General features: G+C 39.2%; 1 protein-coding gene across 2 annotated transcripts in view; it reads right to left on the bottom strand.

The window, feature by feature from the left end:
• Positions 1–4,489: 4,489 nt before the first annotated feature.
• PLOD2 (procollagen-lysine,2-oxoglutarate 5-dioxygenase 2) overlaps positions 4,490–11,870 on the bottom strand; it is a 214,495-nt gene continuing 207,114 nt past the window's right edge. For both annotated transcript variants that reach the window (XM_077488240.1, XM_077488241.1), the window contains 2 exons: positions 11,695–11,820; positions 4,490–8,308 (listed from right to left, as the gene is read on the bottom strand). In XM_077488240.1, the coding sequence (XP_077344366.1) occupies positions 8,153–8,308; positions 11,695–11,820 (282 nt within the window). In that variant the 3' untranslated portion in view covers positions 4,490–8,152. The remainder of the gene's footprint in view (positions 8,309–11,694; positions 11,821–11,870) is intronic.

An 11,870-nucleotide genomic window follows, 5' to 3' on the forward strand; every position in this document is an offset into this window, starting at 1 on the left:
GGTAAAAAATTTGATAAAAATGCAGTTAAAATAAATCCTGTGGCTTATTGATTTGATTACAAATTATAAAAATAATTTACTGAACGCATAAAAAGAAAATGTAATTTTCAGCACTAGGATTTTTCATTCCAGACTATCAGCATTGCAAAACAAAAAATACCCATATTTTTTGGACCATAAGACGCACTTTTTTCCCCCCAAAAATATGGGGGAAAATGTGTTTGTATCTTATGGAGCAAATATACACCAGGCAATGCTCCCCCCGCCATGCTAGTACCAGAAGAGAGGCAGGAGAGCAGAGGACAGACATCCCAAGCCCCTGCAAGAAAATTGTAACTATGCTATTCAGTATAGATTCAATTTTGCGTATTCTTTTTATTTTTTATTATTGTAATCTACAATGCAGATATTTTCCCTCACTTGCAACTTCAGTGAAAATTGTGAAAACTGAACAAGGAGTAAAGGGAAGTGACCAATATGAACTTGGACAAAATTTCAAATTCTGGTCATAAACATACTGAAAAAAACTATATAGAACTATAAGATGCTTTCAAAATATAATTTGCTTGAAGGTGGTCACCATAGCCAAGAAAAGATTGGACAATGTCCATGTTTAAGGTAACAATTATTGTAATTGATTTAATTTTCAAAGCGATATCTCATTGTTTGTGTATGGACAACTTAAGACATACCTCCCAAAAATCTCAGATTCTGCGGCACTATCGTGAGATTTTAATGAATTCCCTCTTTCTTCCCACAGAGCACCAATGCTCCCTCTACCACCACTGAGAAATAATGCCTTCTTCTCCCACCACTGAGCGGCAGTGTCCCCTCTTTCCCGCCAATAGGACATTTTTCTCTTGTTGACTAACCACTCTGGGAATTTTTTCCCACTGTTTACCACCAACACCAGGCATCTTTTACTCCCACTACCACGGATGCTGGCTTTTTTTCTTCCTGCCGATCAATATTGAGTAGTTTCCCCCCCTGATCACCAACACTCTTCATATTTACCACCACCATGACCATCAATCCCGGCTTTGTTTTGGCCATATTTTCCTCCCGTTGACTACGACACATACCTCTGAACTTTGTATGTTGGGTTCTATATAATAAAGGTATGTTACTTACCACTGTACATTACGTATACCTGACTAAATGGTTTACTGCCTCAACAGTTGCTGGCTGGTCATATCCAACTATTTGAATGTTCTTCTAACTTTTCATTTCTCCTTTAAGGTAGGCTGAGAAAAAGTGTTAGCTCTTTGCCCATATTCTGTTATTATTACTATTATTAACATACAGGATTTTTATAGTGCCAGATGAGTTTTCAGAGACTGTCTAAAAGTGGACAGAGTAGGAGATAGTCGGACAGATAGGGGTAGGTTCGGGTGAAGTTCTGGAGGAGAGTGGTTTGGTTGGTATTTTGAGAAAAGATTAGTGATGTAGTTGGGGGCAGAATTGTGGATGGCTTTGCAAGTTGTTTTTAGTATTGTGATTTTAATTTGCTGGGTGAGCAGAAGCCAGTGGAGGAATTGGCAGAGAGGAGTAGCAGACACTTTAAGGTAGGCTAAGAAAAAGCGTTTTTCTTAGCCTACCTTTTGCTCTTTATTCATATTCGGTTTTATTTTTTTTTTTAAGGAGGGCTTTAAATTAATGAGTTTCTGGAGGAACTGTCACTTGTGGTACTGTAGTTAGAGTTATACCGCGAACACACGGTTGGATTTTCCAATGGAAAATGTTTGATGGGAACTTTTTGGCAGAAATTCTAACAGTGTGTAGGCTCCAACAGACATTTTCCATCAGAATTTCCAACACACAAAATTTGAGATCCGGATTTCAAATTTTCCAACAACAAAATCTGTTGTTGTAAATTCCAATCATGTGTACACAATTTCGATGCACAAAGTTCTACGCATGCTCGGAATGAAGCAGAAGAGCTGCACTGGCTATTGAACGGCAATTTTCTCGGCTCATCGTACATCACCGCATTCTTGACATTCGGAATTTCCGACAACATTGTGTGACCGTGTGTATGCAAGACAAGTTTGAGCCAAAATCAGTCTAGAAATCCCATGGAATTTGTTGTCATAATGTCCGATCGGGTGTATGCGGCATAAGAGTATTTTGTGATTACAAGGACTGCAGCATGTGTGCGCAGTGTGTAGTATTAATAGACTTAGATTACATTTAACCACGTTTGTTTCTTTAAACCATGTGCAATATCCAGCTCCGTTTAAATAGAACCACTTTTTTTGGGCCCTGGCTGCATGTTTTCCCTCATTCCAGGTTGTCCTTTTTTCTCACCTTATAATGTTGGGGGGGTATGCTCAATACAACACAAAAGGGTGCAAAGCGTAGTAACCAGTAACAGAAATTACCGAATCTGGAAGAGCACTATAGAGAGCAGCATAGGCCTAAAATGCATGGATTTACATGTAGTCTGCAGCTTCAAATCTGCTATATTTATTATTTTTCATTACACTGTAGTTTATTATTGCCAGACAAACTGGCAATGTTAAGTCATATTAAAAGGCAACTTTTTTTGCATTAAAATAAAGACGTTATCCTTACTTTCACTGTGCAACATTATTGCAAAAAGAAGTTTCTACCTTCTCTTCTGGATTCTGCTCTGTCCTCTGAGTGCCCCCAGCAAGCTGGGTGCTAAAGGGGAGACTGCGTATGCATCATAGGCATCGTTAAGGGGTGGCAATTGAGGCTAGACCCCCGAATCCAAGGGCCATAACCCTCGAGTCCAGGGTCAGCCCTACTGTGAGTCGTAGGCTGCCAGACACAGTGCTTCCCACACTCTCACAGTCTGCACTCCGTGCTTTAGTGACACAGCCAGAGCCAGAGATCAGTGTGAGAGTCAGTCTCCTCCCTTGCTCCGCCCATATCAGTGTCGGGAGGAATGTTCTCACACGAATCTCTCCTGAGCTGGTAAATGCAGACCATATGGAGGGGGAGGGGGGAAATTCTGTATACCCAGCCTCTCTGTATAGACCAGCCTATTGTCTGTATACCCAGGCTCTCGTATATAACCAGACTATCCTCTGTATAGACCCAGCCTCTCTGTCTGGTGGCAGGTGACGTGACAAGCTCTTTGGTGGTCCTGATGTAATGAGAGGGGCTTTGGGGACCCTTATGTAATAATATGGAATGATATTATATATATATATATAAAAACACACAAAGGTATATTATATACATGTTTATGCCCGCCCAAGCATATGACTCTTTACTTTGCTTCTATGGGCTCTAGCCCCAGATCTTTTGTAGACCTGGCAACTCCCCTGGTATGCACGCTCCTAAGTCGGCATGCGTGTTCCCATAAATCCACAGTGTAGCACAGCCCCACCCCCCCGACTCCTCCCTCTTCACAGGATTAGACTGGCAGGCAGGAACCTATGGGCTTTCAGTGTATCCTGTGAATCCAGGGAGAGAGTGCAGTGGTGCTGCAGCTGGGACAGCACCGGAACAGTGATAGGTGACAGGTTAATTGTTTAGGGACAGTAGACAGGACAAGTAGTAGACTTTTTTTATCATAATGCAGGGAGTGCATTAAGGTAAAAAAATGTTTTGACTTTAGAACCACTTTAACCACTTCACATCCTGCATATAGTCATGACATCTGCAGGAGGGATCTCCCACCCTGGGCGGGCGTCATATGACGTCCTGGGCTTCTTGGCCGTCGCTCGGGACCCGATGCTCGTGCCCAGTGGCTGCGATGTCCGCTGGGCACCTGCGATTTCCTATTAACCGAGCAGGACCGTGGATCTGTGTGTGTAAACACACAGATCCACATCCTGTCAGGTGAGAAGAGACCAATCGTGTGTTCAAAGTACAGAGGAACACCGATTGGTCTCCTCCCCTTGCGAGTCCCCTCCCCCTACAGTTAGAACGACTCCCTAGGACACACAGTTAACCCTTTGATTGCCCCCTAGTGTTAACCCCTTCCCTGCCACTAACATTTATACAGTAATCAATGCATTTGTATAGCAATGATTGATGTATAAATGCAATGGTCCTAAAATTGTGTCAAAAGTGTCCAATCTGTCCGCCGCAACGTCACGATAAAAATCGCAGATCACCGTCATTACTAGTAAAAAAATAATAATAATAAAAATGCCCTAAAACTATCCCCTCTTTTGTAGACGCTATAACTTTTGTGCAAACCATGCTTATTGCGATTTGTTTTACCAAAAATATGTAGAATACATATCAGCCTAAACTGAGGGAAAAAAGAAAAAAAAATGGGATATTTATTATAGCAAAAAGTAAAAAATTGTGTTTTTTTTTTTTTTTTTTTAACTTGTCGCTCTTCTTTTGTTTATAGCGCAGAGGTGATCACATACTATCCGTAGCACGTGGGGGAAGCTATGAACCTAAGGTCTCACCACTAGAGTCCAAGACGGATACATGAAGAAGGTTGGTGACTAAAACCCAGCTGGATCTGCTCAATTAAAAAAGGAAAAACACCAGACAAAAATATTTTTAAATTAACATTTATTTATCACAAACATATAACATCACTGACACTTTAAGGCTGTTCTCTTCAAGTACTGCAAATAGAAAAAAAATGCATATTTGCAAATATTGCATAATGCAAAATTTTGAAAAGTTTTTTTTTTCTTTTTTAAAAAGAGACCACCTTCATTGAAAAAACACACAGCTTAACATTAGAATCAAACACAATTTCAAGTAAATTGAAATTATTCACTTCATCAATCCAGCGATGCACTTTTAGAGAATGCATTGTTTTTAAAAAAAATTAAAAGATCAGCCACAGCATAGAAAAGGTTTTGATGTAGTAACTTAATGTAAAAAAAGGAAGGACTCATTGAAACAAACTTGTCTAGATTAAAAAAAAGGCACTTTGTAGTGTGATCTATGAAATATTTCAAAATAAGAAAAAAATCTGTCCGTCAAACTAATTTAAACTATTCCTGTTGGCATTGTATCTCATTGGCAAATAATCAGTTAACGGTTTTAGGCACTTTGGTCATTTTTGCAGCATAAACTGACTGATACAGCTATTTCACTTTATCATATAACAAAACATAAAAGGTACAGTAATTGTTTATATTGCAGCCAAATCAGACTTCTACCTTTTTTATTTTTTTGCAGGCTTCTAACCTTGTATCTGTGGCTCTATCAGAGCGTTTGAATTTAGTGGCTCAAAAAGGACAGAGCATAAAACCATCTCTAATAAAAACAGTCAATTGGACATTAATGTCAGTATTAACCCATACAAGGGTATCAGCAGGTGGCTAGCAAGCAGCATCATCTTTAAAAAGGATCTGCAAACTTGCAATTTTTCTATTGATTTCTACTTGACCATGTTAGCTGGGTTCTTTTTTTAGTGTCTCATAGGCAGATGGTGTCAGGTCACCTGTGAAGTATTTGCAAGCTTTACATAGTTTTGTGAATGACCCATGAGTTACAGTAGAAAAATGGAAACTCTTGCACTTGCCCTTTACTCGTAGTCTGCTTTCCAAAACATAAAGCAGGTAAGAATAGCACCTGTGTTTTCTTCCTCTGAACTGCAATAAAATTGCACTGATCAATTATATTGTAAGAAAATTCTAAGCCTAGGTTCGCATTGGTATGATTTGGCATGCAAAATCGGCAGCTATTGCCGGAAATGGCACTATCCGAATCGGTGCGGTGCCGACTTTGTGGTGCCGCACCCATTCCAAAAAGTAGTTCCTGCACTACTTTTGGCGACTTCAGGGGCGATTTGTATAGACATCTGTGCATGAACCCCCACAGATGTCTGTCAAATAACCACCAACCCCCCCCCCAAGTCGGACTGCATTGCCAGGTTGAAATAGTGCTGAACTCCTACGATTTCAAACCTGCAGCACCTAGGCTTAAGGTATCATTATTGCACAAGGGTGACATCTATTAGGCTTTGGCTGCTTGTGGTAAAATAAATACAAATAGCTAAATGAATCATTATACAATACTTAAGCACCATGTAGGATCAACATTGATAAACCGGTATTACTTTTTTCCCCACGACCAGTAGCATATTCAGGCTAGGTTTTTGGGATATTCAAAAAGTGCATTTTTTTCAGTGAATTAAAAACATGTGGAGATTCATATGACCTGAAGGTTTGATAGAAAGGGTATTTATTGACAATGCCATATTTTATTTCTAATTGCTGTGTTTTAGCTGTGGGCTTAAAGCGTTTGTTACCCAAACACTTCATATTCCAGGATATGTGCCTGCTGTACCATGTACTTGTACAAAGTGTCTTGTTCTCTTTGTATTGCTTCCTTTGTATGAAATCCCTTGGTCCTGCTTTTTGATTAAAAACTGACCACACCATGGTCAGACTTATCCAGACGCTCCCGTTGCACAGCTATTCCCTGTTAAGCTCAGTGTCCTGCTCTGCTTCTCCTCCCCCAGCTCACTTGCAGCTGAGAACAGGGGGCATGGGATCACTTCTTTAAAAAAAAAGAAAGGGAAAAAAAAAAAAAAAACTTTTAGAAATACCTTTTTTTCCCTTTTCATTAGATAGACAGGCAGCTGTATACACTGGACAAAAGTCGGCCGATTTCTACTGCAATGGCTGATTTCGGACGATATTCAGCCCGTGTGTATCCGGCATTAGAAGATACACCGCAAGCCTACGCCACAGATTGGTTAGGCCTGAAGTGACTAAGATTCCATCATGTTATTATAACATAGCATTGTCTACAATATATCCATATTTATATCTATGCACTTTTTTATTTTTATTTTATTTAAGAGTGACAGCAATGGAACATGTTGTTTCTTTGGAAAAATAAATCTGTTTGCCACAATAAATATTATATGTACACTGACTCCGTCATTGCAACTTTGCATTAACATGTACTTTTCTAAGGCTGCATTCACACCTGAGCGTAGCAGTTTCAAGTAGAAAATCATGCAAATTTACCGTGATTTTGCGGCGTTTTTTACAGCGATTTGCTGCGATTTTGTGCAGGGCAAAAGGTCACCAATGTTAAAAGAAGAAAAACGCCCAAATCTGCTCGATTCGAGCGACAAAAAAGGGTCCGGAACTTGTTTGAGCTTCAGGCGACATGGAGTGGAGATGTGAACCATCGCCATTGAGAATAATAGATTTTTTCCCCTCTAGCGTTTTGTAGCTTCAGGCTTCAAGCTACAAAACGCTCAGGTGTGAATGGGGTCTAAAAGGTTTAATACTGCAGACTCACAGATTTTGGGAGGTAAAAAAATGTATATTAAAAGGAAATCTGCCTACAAGTAAAGCACCAGATTCAGAATCAGTTGTAAGATTCTATTTCCTAACTCATAGGTTGTGTATAGTAGCTCCCAGGCAATGGCTTATGTTGCATTGAACCTGAATGGAAACTTCTAAGACAGTCAGGGCCATCATTGATGAGCCTTGGTCTCAGTTTGACATCAGTTTGAGAGGTTTCTGAGATCATTCAGAATTTATTGACCTGTATTTTACCCACTTCAAGTGGCATATGCTTTCTTATAAACGTATATGCTAATGCAAAACTTACTACGCAAATGTTTATTTTGCTTCATAATAGATCCCCCTACATTTTGAAAATTGACTGCAGTGCAAAACAAATACAAACTTTTATTGTCTATATTTAAAAATATTTCTTAGGGGCTTTTTTTTCCAACTAGGCATTACTGCTTGAACTTTTGGCATATATTAACATTGTCTTAAATAAATCAGTGACATTAACTATGCTCATCTGTTTCATGGGCTGAACCATACTCCAGTGATGTCGCTAATTCCTACTCAATTGATGGGTGAACACGGCTTCGGCCCACAGAAAGAAAAAAAAAAAAAAGAAGAATCCAATTATACTATGTAGCTTTCTTGTTTATGTGTTTGTTTTATGATGGAACCTCAAAATCTTATTTTTTTTTTAAGCAGTATTCAATTGTCTGTGTATTCTTGGAGATTTAAAACGGCAACATGGGGAGTAGTAAGGGGGTAAATCCCATGTGGAATTCAGAATGTGTATTTTTCTGGTCCCCATGCATCCTTATTTTTCCATATTCTTTTAAAACAGTAGTAAATATGATCTGAATTAGAAAAAAACGAAACTATAAATATAAAAAAAAAAAAAAAAAAGTCAAAATAGTTTGCCGATGAGTTCTAGAGTCTGCCAGAGTTCATGGATCAATAAAAGAAACTGCAATATATCTTGTCCCATTTGTCACAGGTAGTCCTTCATGCAAGTGTGTGAGTCGCCCTGGGTGCATAAAGCTCCACCCCTTTCTTGGTGCATCAACTGAGCAGTTATACCTGGCAAATCTGCATCCACCTCCCTGCATGAAAAAAAGATCACAGAGTTATTATTTCACAGACAGGAATTTCTGATCTTTAAATGATTTAAGTTAAACCAATTTTAATATACATAAAAAAATTCCATTTAAAATTGATGGTAGTGCTTGAAAAAAAAAAAAAAAAAAAAAAAAAAAAACACTATTTTAGACATTGTTCATTTTTTATTACTTCTATTACTTTCTTCTTAAGGCTTCTCTTATCAAAGCATCAAGTGGAGAAGAGTAAAAGGGATTCTTCAAAGCCATATACATTTTTTGCTTTTAGAAAACACATTTCTATGCCCTAGAAAGAAAATATTGTATCCAAGATTCACTAGCAAAAAAACAAAAAAAAAAAAAATAATTTACAACTCTTGCTTTCCATTTACGAAGGGGGTGTGCTACAGTATATAACTTTGTAAAGCTCAGTAAACTTACATTTTAACCTTTTATATACAGACTCACAAAACATATGCTTATATAAAAAGCAGCACCAAGCTTTTAGCAAACTGAAAACATTTACACCGATAAACACAGGCAGAACATCGATGTCGCAAAAAAGCCCAAATACTGACCACCCCTGTTAAAGCTGCTGAAGACCAAACAAAAGTGCTCACAGGCATGAGTTTAATAAGCCAATCATACAGACTTTAATGCAAGTCGGAAATTCTTTTCAACAGGTGGTGTTGGCTTTAGACATTATACCATTTCATCAGAGGGCATACCTCTAGGCATAGTAGACCATGCAAACAGAGGCACGAGAGTCCATTAATTATTGTGGGGTCCTGTCACAAATAGTTACTGCCTGATACCTGATTATTATTAGTGACTCTCTAATAGATCACATTTCTAGCAAAAAGAAATAAGTAACAAAGCGAAGCTGTAGTTACAAGAAAAATAGTATTAGCTTCTGCTTTACATAACAGAAGCTTGTATTCAACTAGCCCATTAAAGTAGAAGTGAACTCTCTCATACTTTACAGCCAAATAAGCGGCCATCTTTGCCTCTCTTTGGTCGGCAGCTGCCATGGTATTGCACATCAGTTAGGACACCAGCCATTTGATGGCTTGTCAGTGAGGCCCCATTCACACCTGAGCAAATTGGGAAATGCGTACAGAAATAAACGTTCTATGCTAAGAGAGCAGATGTTTTGTCATGCAAAAATGCTTTTTGGAACGGAGGACAACTCATTCAAGTTAATTGTGCTGCTCCAAAAACTCACAAAAATGGAGCTTCAGGTTAAGAGCATACATAACTAGGAGAGTTATCATTCAAGGCATGCTTTGAATGTAGCTGTTTTAGGAAACTAGTAAAATCGATGGCTTTAGTTCCGCTTTCACCATCAATATTAGCTTTAGTAAGAATGTGTCCATTCAGAAATATGGATGCTACTATTGCCGAAAAGGTTGCAAGTAAATTTGCAATGACTCAATATTCAGAAAGTGCATGAAACTAGTGTTATGTCAGGATATTTCATAAACGCATCCTTCTCCAGAACCCTGGAACTTGCACAGTCAGTCAACAGCATTTCTCATATTTTTATCTGGCATCTTGAACCCGTTTTTTTTTTTTTTTTGTTTAGCCCTCTTCATCTGTGACATGTTATGCAAGACGAGCATGTATGTTGTAACTTTTTGCATGCCTGTCAAATGTGCCCACGCAGGACAAAGCAATAGATTAATTTACCAATTGCCTACTGGACACTTTCACCCCCTCCCTGCCCAGGCCAATTTTGATATTTCAGCACTGTCACATCATGAATGACAATTTCGCGGTCATGCAACACTATACCTAAATGATATTTCGAACGAAAAAAAAACGGCATAACTGAAAAAAACTGATCAGCTGTGATTGAACACAGCTGGTCACATGGTAAAGAACCACTGTGAATGGCTCTTTAACCCGATCTGTGATCAGCTGTGTCCGAAGGACACAGTGATCAAAGACCTGTGCCGATGCACACCGCAGGGGACACGCGGTTAGCGCCATTACAGAAGGAGATCCATAGATACCCTCTCGACAATGTTAGCCCATGCTGTAGCAGTCTTTCAAGTATAGCGTGGGTGGAAAGTGTTTAAAATAGTTATAAACCTCAGATATGAAAAAAATGTACATCCTTGTATACTGCGACCTTGTCTTTCTCCAAGGCCCAAGTGCCATTTCTCTCTGTTGTCCGAGTCCTCCGTTATAAGCATGATTCAGTTCTGGCAGCTATTCTTAACTCCAAGAGTTACAATGGTGACAAGGGAGGGAGCCACAGCACTCAACCTGTGACTGTTTTCCATGCTGTGGGAAAGGGGGTATATGTCCCTTCCCTCCAATCAAGGCTCAGAGCTGTCAGCTGTGTGAAGTCTTTAAAACCTCACCCCTGCTCCTAGAACTAAGGAGAAAATTTGAATGATCTACATTAGAAATGGCTGCAGATACACAGCTACAATTTATGTACAACTTATGTAGGAGGATTTATTTTCAACTCTGTGCATCACCAAATGCTAGTCACTGGGTATATGTAAGGGTTTACCAACCACTTTAAACCTCCAGACCAGTACATACTCAACTTTCCTTCACTGCCACACAGTTCTGTTAAGCTGCCAGGAGAAACCACCCTGTGTAAGCTACAAGTTTCTTTGGACATATTAACACAGGGCTCTCACCATGTGACTGTCCTAGTACTTGGTGATTGGTCCAATGCTATCACATGGAATGAGTCACATGCTTCCCCATACCCCCAAGATCCAGGTTTTTTTTTTTGCTCCTGGTGTCTAAACAGAGGTGGATATGCGATAAGGAAGAAGAGGGATTCATGTAAACTTGTTTTCCATTACATAGGTAAACCACAGTTTTGTCTTTAACAGTACAAGTTTTAAGACAGAGGGATTTCTTTCAGAAACTGCACAAGTGGTACATAAAGTATCCTAGTACGTGGTAAAGACCTTATTTTACACCAATAAGGGACGTAAACTAGCCACAACACACCAATACAGCCTTAGGGTAGATTTAGACGTGCTTCTAAATTGCCCTTTCATCTGAAGTCCGATCCGTGTTTGGATTGTGCTTCAGAGGCTATTGAACTTGGTGAAGACAAATGACGATGTGCACCTCCTCACTGCCTATTATAACCCAATTTCTGGAGACCAATTTGACAACCACTTGTGGTGCCTCCCCCATTTACTAGAATGTGTAGCGTTTGGCAGGCTTGCTGCCCATTGATCACTACATTTCAGGTAAAGTTTGCTGCAGGTGCGAAGAATCATGGGCGAGGCATGTAAAGAAAATAAAAGTAAAATAAAAAACGTCTGCTGCCTATTGTGGCATATTGTGACATATTTTTTGCAGCCCCACCACAGGTCCAAATGAAACCTTACTCCAAAAATGTTCAAAAAAATTACCTGAAAATCTTTATCTTTTTTGTTGAGAGCTATGTTGATGGTAAATGTTGAAGCATCATGATGAGGTCTCAGGTAAGACTGTCGAGAAGGTGTATATTTCACCACAAAGTTGAGTACAGCTCGGCCCTGAAAATGAAAATCAATACATTTGATCTTATTAAACCAACAGGCTTTTA

The sequence above is a fragment of the Lithobates pipiens genome, unplaced genomic scaffold, assembly GCF_037356315.1.
Source record: "Lithobates pipiens isolate NorthernLeopardFrog02 unplaced genomic scaffold, aLitPip1_a1.2 Scaffold_18, whole genome shotgun sequence".
NCBI lineage: Eukaryota > Metazoa > Chordata > Amphibia > Anura > Ranidae > Lithobates > Lithobates pipiens.